Genomic DNA, 18,780 nt, shown 5'->3' with positions numbered 1-18,780 from the left:
AGAAACGAATTTAAAGAATAGTTTCAATAGGTAGACATAATGAACTTTCACTACACACTTTTTTACCATCGTATACAGTGGAAATAATCCGTAGATCCGCGAAGTGTCACTCACAGTCACAGTATGTACAGGCAGTGAGCTGTCTAGCTTGTCAATTTACTACGTCATCGGTCACGTGATCGCGGCGCGATGTTTTGCTCGTGGGCTATCGCAGAAAATCCTCTATAAAATCATTACGGATAAACATTTTTTAGTGATTTTTTTTGTAATATACTACAAATATTAGTATTCATCGTTACATGCAAAGGCGATTTTCAAATTCTAAAACTACTTTAACATGCAAAATGATCACTGTTGTAGACATCATGTCACACTCGCTCATATTGGTGAGTTTTGTTCTTGACACGTCTCAACAGATTCATAAAGCAAAATGAGTGAGTTTTAAAGGTGCGGTATGTCAGATTTAAGGGATATAGGAGCAGAAATGGAACATAGGATTCTTAATTATATGTTTTCATTAGTGTATAATCACCTGTACCGCGAGTTGGCCTAGTGGTTAGCATGTCCGCCTCTCGATCGGGAGTTCTACTCACGGTCAGGTCATACCAAAGATCATCATAAAAAAATGGTACCTACTGCCGTCTGGCAAGGCACGCTGCAATACAGATGCGAGTAGGGAGTCAAACTCTTGCGGTTACCAGAGGACACGCCCCTCCCCCCCCACTGTAACCCTAGCTATATAACAGGCGAGAGGCCAAGGGCTACGGAAACGGACATCGGCGCCGCCCTATGCACCACATGGCGTGGGAAGGACTTGGATGTTTATTTGATAAATCACCTGTAACTAGTAGGAATCGTATTTTTGTACGCTTAGAATAAAGCCCTACGTATCTACACAGACAGCAGGACGTCCTCCACAGCAGCCTGGAATGGACAAACCAAACGCTGGGTCTAGAGAGAACATTTCGCATTTCGGAAGACAACGAACTTCATGAAGAAGAAAGGAAGATGAAGAATGTAGAAGTACTCACTTTGTTAAAAATTTATATTAAGATTTAGCCCCGATATGTACGGAAGCCGCGAGAGGCCCTTCATATAATCTTTTTTTATTCACCTTGTTATCCCGAGATAACGACATAATTAATTCAGGATCTCGAGAAAACAACACAACTAATTCGAGAGCTCGAGAAAACAAAACAATTATTCCGTGATCTCGAAAAAACAAAATTATTTCATGATCTCGAGAAAACAGCTGAGATTTCTAGCAGAGCTGCGCCCCCTGTGGGTCAGACAATGAAGACTTAGAAATTGGCAGACATGTAACAGAGCAGAAATGCCTTGAGAGAGAGGGGGGCCAGTCTTCTGCGGAGGTGCCGCGGACTAATTTTGAAATTATCCCTTATTAAAGGGGAACAGAGGGCAATATATAGAGTAAATATAACAATAAAACACACATTAACGAACCTTATTCAAGACTTACAAAAAAGTTTTTTGTTCTAAGGTTGGAAAGTTATAGTGTTTTGAAAGTAGCTCGAGCAAACTATTTCCGCAGTTTGAACAGCCTGCCATGATATTAATTTTATCCAATCAGAATGCGCGTTCATTTTCTCTGCGTAACACTCATGACGTATGTATGTGCCCAGTTGTGTTGGGAATAGCACGTGTGAAATACCTGTTTCTGCCTCTTGCGACGATTTCGCAAGTCCACGGGTGGCGCCTATCTCATTGCAGCAAATAAATTCTGCTGGACTCGTGAGCAACTCCACGTTACATTTTCCGCACGAGCACCACGCCGTGTCACCTGCACGCAGACGCTCTGCCCCACGCTCGCCATGCCCATGGTCAGCATCACTCTCATCCTCGCCGTCATCCGAGCTTTCTTCTCTTATTTCATCACCGGAGTCGAGAGTACCTCTCCTAGCTATTTTAAGTTCGTTTCTTAAGACAAGGATTTAAGATGTTACCTTGTTGACAGTTTCGGCGAGAATCTTCCGCCTTCAAAACAGTCACTAGATGTGTCCTGGGGGAGCGACCTGACAGCAGGAGGCATGAACTACCTGTCAAATTGGGCGGGACGTTCACGCCTCCGTAGCGTAACATCAGCTGATAAGGCACGTCACCACTCGACATCTGGTGACTGTTTTGAAGAAGGCGGAAGATTCTCGCCGAAACTGTCAACAAGGTAACATCTTAAAAATCCTTGTCTTAAGAAACGAACTTAAAATAGCTTTAATAGTTAGACATAATGAACTTCCACTACATAGTACCTCTCCTAGGTTCAAACTGGTACCCTTCTAAGCCATAGCCTGCTTGCAGTGTGTCTTGCGGGATCTCTTCGTATGATTCGACCGAGCTGTCGCTTTCACTTGATGCGCCCGACGCCATGATTACACGCTTATCTCCTCTATTTCGGAGAGTTCCGCTAGTGCAGTGGGTAGCGCTGACGTCACGGTCTTTTAAAAATGGCGACTCTTGTGCGGTTTAGCGTATAAAGTATTATATTTACAATTACCAAGATATTTTTGTTGTTTTCTAGTATATAAATTTGATAGAATACGTTACTTTGTCACATCAGCAACTGCATATATTATATTTGGTACCCCTTTAAAAGACTTAATGCAATCTCTCCCTACGTCAACCCCTGATCAAAATATTGCCTTATTAGGTGATCGATTATTCCAGACATTCTAATGACCAAAGTTGCGTCTACGGTATACAGAATGAGAAACAGCCCCAAAGTCAGCATATCAAGTCTCTTGGCGCACCTGAATGAACCATTTCTCAGCTGTTTACTCGAGATCATGAAATAATTGCTTTGTTTTCTCGAGATCACGGAATAACGGTTTTGTTTTCTCGAGATCTCGAATTAGTTGTGTTGTTTTCTCGAGATCCTGAATTAATTATGTCGTTATCTCGGGATAACAAGGTGAATAAAAAAAAAATAAGGATTATATGAAGGGCCTCTCTCGGCTTCCGTAGATATGTATTTACACTAATGAGTCATAAAATTCAAAACCCCTCCAGGTGACATTGATTCTTTCATTACAGTGGCGCCTGTTAAGGGATGGGATACATCAGGCAGCAAGAGAACACTCGGTTCTTGAAGTTGATGTGTTCGAAGCAGGAAAAATGGGCAAGCGTAAGAATCTGAGCAGCTCCAAAATGGCACACCTTGTGGAGTGTTCGCAGTATGCAGTGGCGAGTACCTACCAAAAGTGGTCCAAGGAAGAAGGACAACCAGTGAACCGGCGACACGGTCATGGGTGTCGAAGGCTCACGGATTCGCATGGGGCACTAAAGCTAGTCCATCTGGTCCAATCCTACAGAAGAGCTACCGCAGCACAGGCTGCTGAAAAACAGGTAATGCCGGCTAAAACAGAAAGGCATCAACATTAACTGTTCCAGCAGTTTGTCTGCCCATGCAGTCTTTCCTAGAGCAGTGAATCCCTCTACAGCAGTGATTCTCAAACTGTGGTACGCGGGCTCCATTCTAGTGGTACGCCAAAGAATCACTTAATTAAATATAAATAAAATTTAAAAAATAAAACGTGAAATACTATCCATAATATCCGAATGGTTGAAAATATCTTATCAACCGATGACAAGAAAATGAAAGGAAATACAAATTAAGTTAATAATTTGAAAAAGTTTGCAAGTGCTTCTGGGTAGCCATATGTAGCGTACGTACGCATTCCCGCCGGTTCCGCTGACAGACGGTTATCCGCCATTGGTAGACTAGGCTGTGGTGGGAAAAGGTGGAGGTGGCTTTGCTAATTATGACGGGTACGACAAAATTACTGTCGTGGCTTAAATCCGCGAATGGGAGCGTGGATCAGGAGAGAGGGAGAACATGTGTGAGCCGAGCGCAGATGCTAACGACAGTGGCAAAACCAGCCCCAGAACTGCTAGCAAACGGCAGAAACCAGTGAGGAGGAAGTATGACGAAAAATACATAAAACTGGGATTCATTTGGAGCGGGACAGAGGAGCTGCCCAGGCCACAGTGTGTTGTATGCAGGGACGTTCTGAGCAATGAGTCCATGAAACCATCGCATCTCAAACGGCATCTTACAACCAAACACACAGCACTAAAGGACAAACCAATGGATTTTTTTTTTTACGAAAACGTGATGAACTGAAGCAGTCCAAGTCCACCATTCTGTCCTACGGTACACCCGTAGCCAAAGCACAGGAAGCTTCATATCGTGCCAGCCTCCTGATCGCCAGAGCCGGTAAGCCGCACACAGTCGGGGAACTGCTGTTTGCGCCATTAGCATTATTTAAGTACAGTGTTTTATTTTCCTATATTTAAACACAGTGTTATGTTCAAAGTACTGTGTGTAATGTTACAGTGGCCAACAATATTAAATATACTTGTTAAATAAAACCTCCGCCCTGTTTTTAATGAATACTTAGACCTACTACGCTACTGTATTTTAACGTTGGTCATTATAGTGGTACTTGGAGAGCCAAGTATTTTCTGAGGTGGTACTTGGTGAAAAAAGTTTGAGAACCACTGCTCTACAGCTTTACTTCGAAGAGACTCCGCCTCTCCGGGATGCTCTTTTTATACCCGATCATGTTACTGACCTGTCGCCAATTAACCCAATTAGTTTTTTTTTTTTTTAGCAACGTACAACCTTTTCAGTCTTTTGTTGCCCCGTTCCAACTTTTTTGAAACTTGTTGCTGACATTAAATTCAAAATGAGCATATATTTTTCAAAAAACAAAAAAAAAGTCTGTTTCAACATTTGATATGTTGTTGTTGTACCGTTTTCAATGAAATATAGGGTTGGCCTTTTGGCAAGCTTCGAGAAATTCATCCAAAAACCGTTACCCCTTTTCCACCAAATCAGTTCCAGGGCTGGTTCGGGGCCAGTGCTGGTGCTGGTTCACAACTCGTTCAACTTGCGAGCCAGCTGAGAACCAGTTTGCTTTTCCATAGCTCGCGGTGCTAAGGAAAGACACGTCATTACGTCGCTGTATACGTCAGTTACGTCGCTACGTTTGCATAAACCTTGGCGCGAATATCGAAGCAAAAACAACACAGAAGCAGCAGCAGCAACAACAATAATAATAATAATAAATGACTTCGCGTTTGTACAGCTGCTGCTTCTCGTCGCTTAAAAATGGCGATCGTTCGCGGTCTTATTGTTGTTGGTCTTAACAACTCCGCTCCCCCGCTGACGTAAGCGGTTCTTTCCTCTGGCCCAGCAGAGAGTTGGTGCTAGCCTGGAACCGGTTTTTCTGGCCCCAGAGCCAGTTCTTTGTCAGTGGAAACAGAAAACCCGGTTCCAAACTAAGCACTGGCCCCGAACCAGCCCTGGAACTGCTTTGGTGGAAAAGGGGCATGTGAGAGGAGTTGATTTCAGAAGGTGAGCACCCTTCCCGGGAAGGATGGATGGACGGACGGACGGACGGAAATCGCCACGACATAATCCCCCTTCAGGGCTTTCGGCCAGTGGGGGATAAAAACTTTAAAATCAGGAAAAGTTGTTTTCCCCCATGTGAAATCGAAGAAATGACTAAAGTCATCCGACTTCGAAACAAATATAGCACCTGGTTACCCCCCCAAGGCACAAAGCATTATGGGTATGTGAAAGCAGAGAATATCCCCAAAACAGATAGCCTAGTAAACTAGACCCACCTGCCTAGCGGCCAAAAATATTTTTTGCCTAGCGAATGGCTCTAGCCTCGCACCATATAAACAAAAACACCCCGGGCATCAAATCGTGCCCGCCAATCACAACGCAAGGTTTTTGTTTGGATTCTTTGGGCGGGCTTTTGCAGGAGTGACGACAAAGCTGCGCGACGCTGGAGAAAGCACAGCAGGAAAGATGGCTACGGCTAGTGAACAGCGCGCGTTTGACTCCGCTTTGGAATCAGTTTTAGAAGAATTAGACTTGGAGTTTTCGTTGAAACATGAGCAGGAAGAGGCTCTCCGCTCATTCCTTTTCAAGAAGGACGTTTTCGCTGTTTTGCCGACCGGCTATGGCAAAAGTCTGATCTACCAGCTGGCTCCGCTCGTAGCCAAAAGGATGGGGCTAGTTTGTGCAGTACAAAGAATTAATAAACGGCTTTGAAACATTACTTTTTGATTGTTTCTTATTTTCCCGTTATTTTAAATTTAAGGGAAATTATTTCACCAAACACCACTAAATAAAAACTCTCAAAAACAGTTTAAGCAAACACTTGAAAAACACTTGGAAAAAAAAAAAAAAATGTTAAGTATGTGGTACAGACTCCAAACTTGTGGTCATCATCTCCAAACTTCTTAATATCTAGAACCTGTTTATTAATTAATACGCATTTTGAAAAATTATTTATTTCAAGGCCTCCCCCACTGCTTTCTGTCGCTCTGACTACGTCACAGTCACTGTTGCGCTGATTGGTCAGAGCGTTGGCCTATACGCACAGAGACAGTTTGAAAGACAGCGGTTTGTTCCTCCTACCCACTTCGGAAATGTCTACGGATCGAGGCCAGATTCACATTTAGTCTGGCTTACCAGGCTACAAAACAGACATTTTAGCTACCTTACAATGTTGGTAACATCTATTTTAGATTCAACACGCTGTAAATCTCATCACATCATCCTCCAACGATGACTGACCTTCACTGCTAATTTGTCCTGCATGTTTGTTTTTCTTGCTTGCTGCCAAACTTGCGACCTGATTAATCAGGACTTCAGACCTTTAGAAACGTTCCGCTGTGACTGAAAACGCCTGCGGCAACAGTTTTCAAAAGTGGCCGTCTCTTTTTTTCCCTATTAAAATAAAAAACATATGGCCATCAATTTCATTACTCGCTCACATTTTGGACTCGTTTTAATACTTTTGCCATCGAAACACTTTTTTTTTGGTTCATGTTTTACCTAAAATTCATTTACGTCCTTAAATACAACACTCTGAGCTACATTTAAAATGAAAGCTGAAGATGAACTAAATCCTGATGATGATGATGGAGTGTGAAGTGCTGCGGTCTCACCGATGGGTCTGGTGCCAGTGTGGACGTGTGCAGGAAGTGCAGCAGCAGTTTGAAGGACATGGGCAACACTCTCTTCTGAGAGCAGGACTGATCCAGCAGCAGCTCCACCATCTTGCACCTCAGCAGGTTGCTCTGCAGCGTGCTTAACAACAGAAATCTAACACACACACAGGAAAAGGAAAAAAAAAAAAGGTAGGGGTGTTGAAATCATTACACATGAAACACACAGATTTATTACACACAGCTCTGAACAAGATCAACTGTGAGCTCCTGCTCAGTTACGTCTCCCTCCTCCGCTCTCGCTTCTATCAGAATGCAAGCAATCGAAGGAGCAGGACACTTATTATGAATGTTGACTTTAACAAATAATGAACTCTGAAACAAGTAAAGAGCCGTGTCTCTCCCCAGGGATTTCACACAGCATCCTGGGAAACCGTCATTTTGAAATAACATTTTGCTTCTTGAAATAGCGTCAAAATCCACCCGATATGTTTCAAAAATGCATTCAGTCGGTAAACAGGAAGTCGATGTGCGACAGACCTGAAAACAGTAAACACAGTATACAACCCCTGGCAAAAAATATGGAATCACTACTCCTGGAGGATGTTAAAGGACATGAAACATAAATGCACGCTATATCAGTTTCTTTCCATTAAAAATATGAATTAATTGCATCAACAAATACAAGGGCGGCACGGTGGTGTAGTGGTTAGCGCTGTCGCCTCACAGCAAGAAGGTCCTGGGTTCGAGCCCCGGGGCTGGCGAGGGCCTTTCTGTGTGGAGTTTGCATGTTCTCCCCGTGTCCGCGTGGGTTTCCTCCGGGTGCTCCGGTTTCCCCCACAGTCCAAAGACATGCAGGTTAGGTTAACTGGTGACTCTAAATTGACCGTAGGTGTGAATGTGAGTGTGAATGGTTGTCTGTGTCTATGTGTCAGCCCTGTGATGACCTGGCGACTTGTCCAGGGTGTACCCCGCCTTTCGCCCGTAGTCAGCTGGGATAGGCTCCAGCTTGCCTGCGACCCTGTAGAACAGGATAAAGCGGCTAGAGATAATGAATGAATGAATGAACAAATACAAAATCATCTATTAAATTCAGCAAAATCGTTATATTCGTGATGATTGTATGGCATTTCTGCTCGACTTCCGATATGCATATTTTACAACCGGAAGAGCCGCCGTCACGTGATCATACGTCACAAAAACTTTCGGGCACAGCACAAGCGGGTAGATGAATGGAGACGTGGATGACAAGAAAATTGTTTTTATAGTCTTTAACGTACATTGGACATCATGGTGTATTGTGTTGTTGCAATAATTCCAATGGGAAATGCCCTGGAGTAAGTTTTTTTTGCATTCCCCAAGGACCTGAAGGAAAGTGTGGGCTCACTACTGCCGTAGAAAAAACTTTCCACCTACTGTTTCCCACAAACTTTGTTCGGACCATTTCACTGAGGATTCTTTCAGCTCAGGTACTGAGCGATATTAATCGCCAAGCCAAATTTAAGAGGCCGTATAGCCGGGTTCATGGAGGCAGTGATAGCGCCATAATATACAGGGCCTAACATTCCTACAACTGTAGAGACAGTCAAGAAATCCTGTAACATTAATGGACATTTAAATAAATGTTGAGTTATGTTGGTAAGTTTGTTTAACTTTTCTTAATTTTCATCTCTTTCGCCAAATGGCATAGCGTTGTTGGCTGTGTGATGGCGTTTCGCCATTTTGAATGTTTTCATCTCGGACTCTGGAAGCATTGTACAGTGGTGCCTGAAAGTTTGTGAACCCTTTAGAATGTTCTATATTTCTGCATAAATATGACCCAAAACATCATCAAATTTTCACACAAGTCCTAAACGTGGATAAAGAGAACCCAGTTAAACAAATGAGGCAAAAATATTAAACTTGGTCATTTATTTATTGAAGAAAATGATCCAATATTACATATCTGTGAGTGGCAAAAGTATGTGAACCTTTGCTTGCAGTATCTGGTGTGACCCCCTTGTGCAGCAATAACTGCAACTAAACGTTTGCGGTAACTGTTGATCAGTCCTGCACACCAGCTTGGAGGAATTTTAGCCCGTTCCTCCGTACAGAACAGCTTCAACTCTGGGATGTTGGTGGGTTTCCTCACATGAACTGCTCGCTTCAGGTCCTTCCACAACATTTCCATTAGATTAAGGTCAGGACTTTGCTGGAATGCAGTGTTTTCCTTTCTCCAAACATAACGCTTCTCATTTAAACCAAAAATTTCTATTTTGGTCTCATCCGTCCACAAAACATTTTTCCAATAGCCTTCTGGCTTGTCCACAGTTTGTCTGCAAGTTGCAGACGAGCAGCAATGTTCTTTTTGGAGAGCAGTGGCTTTCTCCTTGCAACCCTGCCATGCACACCACTGTTGTTCAGTGAAAAAAAACAGTGTAATTCCCTTTACTGTCTATCTGCGCATCTCAGAATGACACAGGACAATGGGCGAACTAGTTTTTTTTTTTTTTTTCCCCAGCCACGGTACGCCGGAAATCCGGCGCGGCGCCGGAACGCTATCACCCCTGTGATCCGCTGATTCGAAATAATGTAAACAGGGCCTCCGTGTTGAATGATGATCTTTAAGGAGTTTTATAATCCTTTCCATTGTTTCAACTGACAGCTCTCTTGTTGGGGCCATGTTTTCTGTCAATCAGCCAGGTGCAACAGCTCATTCAGGTCTACAAGCAGTCTCTTTTAACTGCAGGCTAATTTGCACATTTAGGCTTGTGCGGATATTTGTTTTAGAAATGCAAGTTATAGCTTGATTCCATAATTTTTTCCTCATCATTGAGTGTGGCGGCACGGTGGTGTAGTGGTTAGCGCTGTCGCCTCACAGCAAGAAGGTCTGGGTTCGAGCCCCGTGGCCAGCGATGGCCTTTCTGTGCGGAGTTTGCATGTTCTCCCCGTGTCCGCGTGGGTTTCCTCCGGGTGCTCCGGTTTCCCCGACAGTCCAAAGACATGCAGGTTAGGTTAACTGGTGACTCTAAATTGACCGTAGGTGTGAATGTGAGTGTGAATGGTTGTCTGTGTCTATGTGTCAGCCCTGTGATGACCTGGTGACTTGTCCAGGGTGTACCCCGCCTTTCGCCCGTAGTCAGCTGGGATAGGCTCCAGCTTGCCTGCGACCCTGTAGAACAGGATAAAGCGGCTAGAGATAATGAGATGAGATCATTGAGTGATTCCATAATTTTTTCTTCGACTTGATCTTTAAAAAAAAATGTGCCATTAATTACAACAATTTCATATAATTTTTTGAAGTATATTTTACAAAGCCAGAATGTTCAGCTGTTAAATAAAACAATTTTGTGTCATGTCTCTGATTTGTTTTTTTTTTTGCTACAAAGTAAAACAGCTGAATGAACATCCTCCAAGAGTAGTGATTCCATATATTTTGCCAGGGGTTGTAGAACCCCAAGCTGAAGCTCGGTACCAAATATCAAGCAGTTGTGATTTGTAGATGCTGAGAAAAATATGACGAAAATTTTCTAAATCCACGCTATATGTTTCGTAAATACATTCAGTCGGTAAACAGGAAGTCGATGTGCAACAGACCTGAACACGGTACACATGGTATAGAACCCCAAGCGGCTATGATTTGTGGTTGCTGAGAAAAAGGCTGTTTCGGATGGACACACATACGGAGATATAGATGGACAGAGGTAAACCAGTACACACACACACCCCTCCCATCCTTCAGAGCGGGGATATAATGAGGGTAATCAGTATTGGACAGTAAATAGAGAAACTAGTGCACTGAATCATTGCATCACTTCAGCGATAACTGCATCATCATCATCATCTTCACACACCAGCTAAGAACCTGGTTCCTGATCGACTGAATGTTCTGGAAGGAATTTGTGGGTGCAACATGGATGTGAGTAATAATGGTTTATTTGTAAAAATGTTTGTCCATAACTGGGGAAAAACGTTCATGTCCTACTCATGTTCCTGAGTGTGTACAAACATATGCATAAGACTAACTAGAAATGACACATCTTGATTTATGGGTCCGTCTCAGAAACTGCTCTCTCATTTGGGACATTATGGTCAAAAAATAAATTTCCTAATTTTACTAGGTTTTTTTTGCATTTACCTAAGACTCAATGTTTCTTTTGTCATGTTTAATAAGAATAAAGATAGTATCTTGCTGTATCTGGCCTCTACTGTGGAACATTTTTTTTTAATTCCAATTCAAATGTTTTTGTAAAATTGATTTCCATATAAAATAACTCCATCATGAAGAATTAAAGCCGCTCCTTCACAGATGAGTGAAAATATTGAATAAATTTCCTCTTTTTGATCGCTTGGGTTAAAAACGCCAAGTTATGATGACTGGATTGATTTGATTATTCACTTAAATATGAATAATGAGATACATTTTGGGTATTTGATATGGCGAAATAGGACACAATGGAAAAATCGAGAACACACCGGAAAGATGAGAATAACGGCGGTGGTAAAAGAACAGCGACTGTACCGGCTGAAGGTCGCGCGGGTCTCTGCTGCGGTGCGCGAGCAACGGGACATCACTACCGCACCGGACGGAGCGCGAGGCGAAATGACTGGCCGTAGATTCTATCAAAAGTTCGCTCTAAATTGACCATGGTTGCAAAATATTGGCCAAAAATACTCAAACACGACAAAATATGAAAGTAAGATGAAAAAAACATTCTATTGCCTTATACTGCAAGACTAAAACAAAATAAAACCGTCAAAACTCACCTTTTCAGTGATAACGGCCGAACAGATCACCCGCGTAACAGAAAGACCGCAAATGGAAGCGCGATCAACTTCTAACTGTTGGAGTGGAAAATTCCATTCTACACATGCAAATTGTTAATGCGTGTCCTTCCCCGCACACAAATAACACGCTACGGTAAAAAATAGACCACAACTCATTTTATAGCTCAGAAATTCATACAAGACCAGCTACCATCGTAACATATTCTGTAAGAAACATATTCTATACCTAAATTTCAGCTTTCATTTTAAAAAACAAAATCGCAGATTTATAACCAAGTTTTTATACGGCGTAGTGATTTTAAGTTACTACTTTTGGTGAGGTCGTGACCTCGACCCTGAGGCTTTCCGTTTAGATCAAAACACACGATCGTATTGGTTTTGTGGAAAATGGAGTTACGACGGTGATGAAATATTTTGCATGATGTTTTATTACGGTTATGATTATTCTGTGAGCGCACCAATCCTTAGGTGGATAAAGTTACAACTTAAAATACAATTAGTGATAACTGTAGACTTTTCAGTGGACTACAACCTTTTTAAGGGAACGCGATGTAGTCAACCGTTTATCATGTCCCAGATCAAGCTGCCATTTTTCCACAAACTTGCAGAATTTTTGCCAAATTCTGAATAGAGTATTCACATCAAAGATTTAATTTTATCTGTATTATTTCTTTCATCATTTTATTTCAAATTAAAACCAACATCACCATTCAAAACCGTATAGTTTATTGACCGTGAGTATATTTAGTGGGGTACCCCTACAGTACCCAGTTTCTGAGATGGACCCTTATCAGCTTCAAATCATAATTTACAATAATTCGAGTTATGGATTATGTGGTCAAGATTCTCATCTCATCTCATCATCTGTAGCCGCTTTATCCTGTTCTACAGGGTCGCAGGCAAGCTGGAGCCTATCCCAGCTGACTACGGGCGAAAGGCGGGGTACACCCTGGACAAGTCACCAGGTCATCACAGGGCTGACACATAGACACAGACAACCATTCACACTCACATTCACACCTACGGTCAATTTAGAGTCACCAGTTAACCTAACCTGCATGTCTTTGGACTGTGGGGGAAACCGGAGCACCCGGAGGAAACCCACGCGGACACGGGGAGAACATGCAAACTCCGCACAGAAAGGCCCTCGCCGGCCACGGGGCTCGAACCTGGACCTTCTTGCTGTGAGGTGACAGCACTAACCACTACACCACTGTGCCGCCCGTGGTCAAGATTAAATAGATAAATACATTGAATTCAATTACTCACAAATTTATTAGATTTATTGAAATGCGCAGGCATTTCATAAATCCATAAATTAATACAAAACAAGACGAGTCGTAGGCAGCACGGCTATAAACTGAGGTCCTCTTCCAGGCAGGGTTGTACCAGCTCCAGGTTTTTTTTTTTTTTTTTATTATTATTATTGCCATAACAGTAGAAATGGACATTTTCATGTGAGCAGCTATTTTTCATAACCATCGCCTGACTTATGAAAGTCAACACATTTCTCCGTCATTTGGTTTGTGTGTTCTTTTATCTTTCCCATGTCGATGTTGAGGGAATTTGGCCTTGATGTCGCCTCATATTTGTCCCCCAGTTAATCGGGAAGTCATGGATTCCAGCTTGAAAGTTCCTACACACTCCAATCAACTCAAAAATACTGTACAATTTAAATGAGAAACATGCTTCAGGTACGGTACAACATTGTGTTCACTATCATTCCCAGGGGCTATAGAGATCTTGCAGTCACGTGACCGGAAAGTACACAACCGCCATCTTGTCGGTAAAAAACACAGCTGAATACTGCTGCACTCGTGGACAGAATGGATCAGTTTCAACCGACGGACTACACGGCTCATTTTTCTAATGAACAGATAACTAGATACATGTCTAAAACGATCTACAGATTAGTGACCCTTATGGCTTTCCGGACGGAGTTTTCACGACCGGATTTTGAACTGCCAGCGGAATACCCGGACGTGTATAATTACCTCATTAACTTTCCCTCGCTGCTCAGTGGTGAAGCACTGCGTGCTTATAAATCTCTGGACAGTTATCTTTACAGAAATTCAGGATTTGTCAGCAGCGACTCAGATGTGGCATCTTGTAAACAAGAATCCTCATTGGACGGGTAAGTCACTTAAGTATTGAGTATAGCACTGACCAGCCGATTATAGAATAGAATAAGGTAATTCCAGCTGTAATTCCAAATCGTCCGTCTTGTTTACATGGATCTGGCGTTGGAGAGGTAGAGGCTTAGCAGTGGAGGTTTGAGTAGCTGTTTTCTGAGCTTAGTCAACAGGCCGGCTCTGCCTGCAGCCTCGCTTTTGCTTCCGCTCCCAGTGCCGCCTCCTTCGCTTTGCTTCCGATAACAATCCACAGAGACCCTGCTGGTCTCGTTATCTCATCCGGAATGTTGTGCATGCGATGGAAATCGCTACAAACCGTCATTTTCTGCTGGAAACCAATGTCCAGTAAGTCCATACGGTTGTAGTGGATATTGAAGTCCGGTACAGACGAACAACACGCAAAAATACACACAAAAAAACGTGCACAGGTAGGGAGAGCTTGTAGCCGCAGCCGTTGTAGTAGAATTGTATATAGTAGGGTTTTCCAGAAGAAAAGGTAGAAGTAAAAGCAGAAGTAGAACCAGAAGTAGAAGGCGGAATATGGCGTTTGACCGACAAGATGGCGTCTGTCACAATCTGGATCGGCTGTGACGTCACATGCAAGTGCTCCATAATAGTGGCGCATGTGTTTTTGTTGAAAATAGTCATTTCTTGATGAGGGACTTGTTTTACTGTGAATAAATATTTCGTTTAAAGGTTGGATTTTTCTCAGCGCGAGATGAAGCGACTTCATAGAATGGTGGATTTTTTCCCCCCACCCTAACCTTTGCAAGGGGTGCCAATAATTTTGGAACACACCGTATATGTATTTTTCCCTCCGTGTCAAGGCATTTTCTTTTCACTTCACTTAATTTACATCTGATTCACCTTTTCTGTAACTTGGCTCTGGAAAATAACTTTCACGTTCTACCTCCGTTTATTTTTCCTGATGTTTACACATCATTTCAACTCATTGAGCTTCGGCTTTTGCAAAATGCAAACCAGCTGTGCCGTGCATCTGCTTGGTAATTTCAGGGTAACTGGCGTGCGTCAACATATGCATGCGAGTGTGAAGAAAATCAACGTTTCCAAAACCGGTGGAAATTCTCAGTTTGGTTTGGTTTACTTGACTAAAAGATTCATAAATGAGGCTCGTTGTTAGCCAACGTCCACATCTTCTACTCTGCCTTCCTCATTTTTTTTCCTTACCTGAGCCGCCTGCATGGTGCCATGGTGTTCAGGCTGTTACACAGCTCCTCAGAGAGCTTACTGGAGCTGCAGGTGGGTCTGAGGTCCACCTCCATGGCCAATAACAGCATCCTCTGCAGAATTAGCAGCATCCTGCATACAGAATAACCAATACAGCTTAGATGTAAACGAGAGCTGTGTGTGCTGAAAATCGTTTATCACATGCATTTCAAAATATCCTCACTACCCCAGTGGGGCTTTAAGATCAGCATTTTTGCTCCCAAGTTTGTCCCTTACTACAATCTGAAGGCAGATTGCACGTCTTTCTCTTGAAGAAGGCAATCTGATCATTCTATTCCCTGGACAAGATGTTTCAAAAACATGGTCTACAGAATTGTTGCTTTAACAACCGATCCGTATAAACAACATTTCAGGGTCATGGAGAATCCAGAGTCTACCACGGTCACACCAGTCCATCATACGTCTCCACACACACACGTACAGTATATTGAGACACTTATTTAGAGCTAGGGGAAATTTATCTGAACCAGTTCATCCTGGAATGTTTTTAGGAAGCATAAGGAAACCAGAGAACCCTGAAGGAACCCTGAGGGAGCCCACACAGGGACAACATGAAAACCTCATACATGTTTTCTACTTTCTTAAAGGAGAACCGAAGTCATTTTTAAACTTACTTTATTTCTTAATTAACGTGTTATTCAATTACGTTTTCGGTTTTAGTAACCTTATATCGTGACTCGTATTGGCAACTGATTGCAATTAAATATTATACTTACCGGCCTATTCGGTTTTTAGCCGTGTTGAATTTATGGCCCTTTTCCACTACCCTTTTTCAGCTCGCTTCAGCTCGCTTCAGCTCACTTCAGCCCGACACGGCTCGCGTTTCGACTACCAAAAACCAGCACGACTCGGCTCGCTTCAGCCCTGCTTAGCCCCTAAAACTCGCACCGTTTTGGAGTGGGGCTGAAGCGAGCCGAGTGAGGTTGGGGGCGTGAGCAGACACTCCCCTGTGCACTGATTGGTGAGGAGGAGTGTCCTCACATACCCACACACGCCCCGCGAGCACGCTGGGATCTGTAAACACCGCAAACCCGGAAGAAGAATAATTATGAATTACGAGAATTTCTGAAGCCTTATGCGCCTCGCCTCATCTATACGCTTTTGCCAGTATCTGTCCGCGTTGTCGGTGACAACAAGCCACAGCACCGAGACCAGCAACACTAACGACTCCATGTCCTCCATGTTTATTGTTTACTATTCGGGTCGTGAGACTACCGCTTAAAAGCTCACTGAATCAGTGACATACAGAGCATCGTGGACGAGTTCGCGGAGCGCAAGGCTCGCCGTATGCCCTTCAAATAATGCGCGCAGTAGGCTATTGATGTTTTATTATGAGCCATGTACAGTATGTCGCCGAATGTTTTTTTGTTTGAGTTACATGTTCGTTTGAAGGACTTAATGTACAAAATAACATAGTTGCACCCCGGAGTGTTGAAACTGGTAAACACAGTGCATTCAGTGAGGTTTGCACCGCCCTCCTTTTATTTCGGACTCTTCCTGTCAGCGTTGCAACCTCTGAGCGCTCATTCGTATGCCCTTCAAATAATGTGCGCAGTATAGGCTATTGATGTTTTATTATGAGCCATGTACAGTATCCTAATGTTTTTTGTTTCTGAATTACATGTTCGTTTGAAGGACTTGATGTACTAAATAACATAGTTGCACCCGGTAGTGTTGAAATTGGTAAACACCGCAGTTGCGGACATTTTGTAGCCTAAAACGATGTTATGATAAGCTTTAATAAAGGGCCCGGTCATTTGCCCCGCCCCCGGCCCGGCTCTGACTTGTTCCGCCACTGTCACTGATGTCACTGTTTGCGCTGCTTAACGACATCACGTGACGTCCACCCACTTTCGCTAACTCCACCCAATGTGTCCACCCACTTCCAGCCAGCACGGTTCAGCGCGGTTGTAGTCGAAATGCAACTCCAACAGCCCCGCTCAGCTCGACTCAGCTCGACTCGGCACGGCACGACTCAGCCGCGTTTGTAGTGGAAAAGCGGCAATAGTTCGTTTGGTCAACGGCAGGCGTCGCTTATCCGCGCGATCTTCACGAGACTTGTGCGAGACTTCGAAACGTGACGCGTCAGCCAGGTGTCAGTGCCGCCATTTTGAAAACTGTTTTCCAAACGAAGTATTGCACAAAAACGAGTTTAAATGACGATTACTGCCTACTTTTTTCAAACTTTCCTGATTGCTATCAAAACAAACAAAACTTCCGGTTTGATTACGTCAGCATTCGAAAGAGGGCGCGCGTGTCTTTTGACAGCGTTGGCAGATGTTGGTCGCGTTGATTTCCGCTGTACATTTTACTTCCGTCCTATGACGTCTCGCACAGGTCTCAACGAATCTCGTTTACGGCCGTCGCTTTGACATATGGACTGATATATTACAGAGCATATTTCAAACACTCAGAACTTGCTATAGCAGCGACAAAATAGCGATCAAAAATGCATTCCGATATTTAATAAAATGAGATAAATAGAATTTTGATGATAAAAAAAATAAATAAATAAAATTGCCTTCGGTTCTCCTTTAAGTTGAGGAATGTTTGGTTTGATGTGATATGAGCATTTGACATTGGTGCATATCTGGAATTATTCTATCCACATTCACTGGATACGAGCAATCACGCGCTCTGATTGGCTACTCTACCACTAGGCTATCAGCTCATATACCATGAGTAGAGAAAAACAAAATGGCGGACGGAGCATGTTTTTGAACCAACTGAGGACGAGATAAAAACTCTACTCGAAAACAAAGCCCCAAAAATCATCAAGTACTTAAAAGAAACAGAAATAGCTAAAATAATAGATTTTTGTTTGTTTCCCCCACAATAGCCCCATTCCACACTCCAGCCCAGTCGGTGGCGATAATGCACCTATAAGTTGGTTTGCCAAACGCCAAAAAAAGCCTGAAGAAGAAAACCCAAAAAATACAAAAAAAAAAGCAACAAAATATGGAAAGTATTTGATAGTAAGAACATTTTTTTTCAAGAATTACCATTATCGCATTTTCCACAAATTGCTCCTGTCGTTTCGCCGGTTTGTTCACATTCTAAGCGGAAATTATTTTGTCGGAAGTTTTTATTTATCAAATTTGCAAAAAAAAAAAATCACAAAAACAATGTTCTGTTTCTCAAAATCCAGTGAATGTGGATAGAATAAAACAGTTATTCCACTCAATCTCATCATACATGGCTTATAGCCAACTATCAGCTCATGTACGACTCGATTTCATGGAACACCTGTTCAATAAAGATATCAGATTATATTAAAGACTCAACTAAAAATGGTTTCAGGGAAATATAGTGCCTGCTTTTTCTCAATTTATCATATCCATGATACATTTATGGCGCATGCAGTATTTATAGAAGACGACGAAGCATTTTATTTGTCACAAGTACACTCAGTGCACACACACACACACACAACCCCGATTCCAATAAAGTTGGGACAAAGTACAAATTGTAAATAAAAACAGAATGCAAAAATTTACAAATCTCAAAAACTGATATTGTATTCACAATAGAACATAGACAACATATCAAATGTCGAAAGTGAGACATTTTGAAATTTCATGCCAAATATTGGCTCATTTGAAATTTCATGACAGCAACACATCTCAAAAAAGTCGGGACAGGGGCAATA

The 18,780-nt window shown here is 42.7% G+C and overlaps 1 protein-coding gene across 1 annotated transcript in view; it reads right to left on the bottom strand.

Annotated features, from left to right (window-relative positions):
* Positions 1–18,780, bottom strand: part of simc1 (SUMO interacting motifs containing 1) — a 55,108-nt gene that overhangs the window by 1,814 nt on the left and 34,514 nt on the right. Inside the window, exons 7-8 of the mRNA XM_060927278.1 lie at positions 15,072–15,203; positions 6,985–7,141 (exon numbers count right to left, since the gene is read on the bottom strand). Coding sequence (XP_060783261.1) covers positions 6,985–7,141; positions 15,072–15,203 — 289 coding nt within the window. The remainder of the gene's footprint in view (positions 1–6,984; positions 7,142–15,071; positions 15,204–18,780) is intronic.

Source organism: Neoarius graeffei, chromosome 8, assembly GCF_027579695.1.
Source record: "Neoarius graeffei isolate fNeoGra1 chromosome 8, fNeoGra1.pri, whole genome shotgun sequence".
Taxonomy (NCBI): domain Eukaryota; kingdom Metazoa; phylum Chordata; class Actinopteri; order Siluriformes; family Ariidae; genus Neoarius; species Neoarius graeffei.
This window is presented reverse-complemented; position numbering and strand designations above follow the sequence as displayed.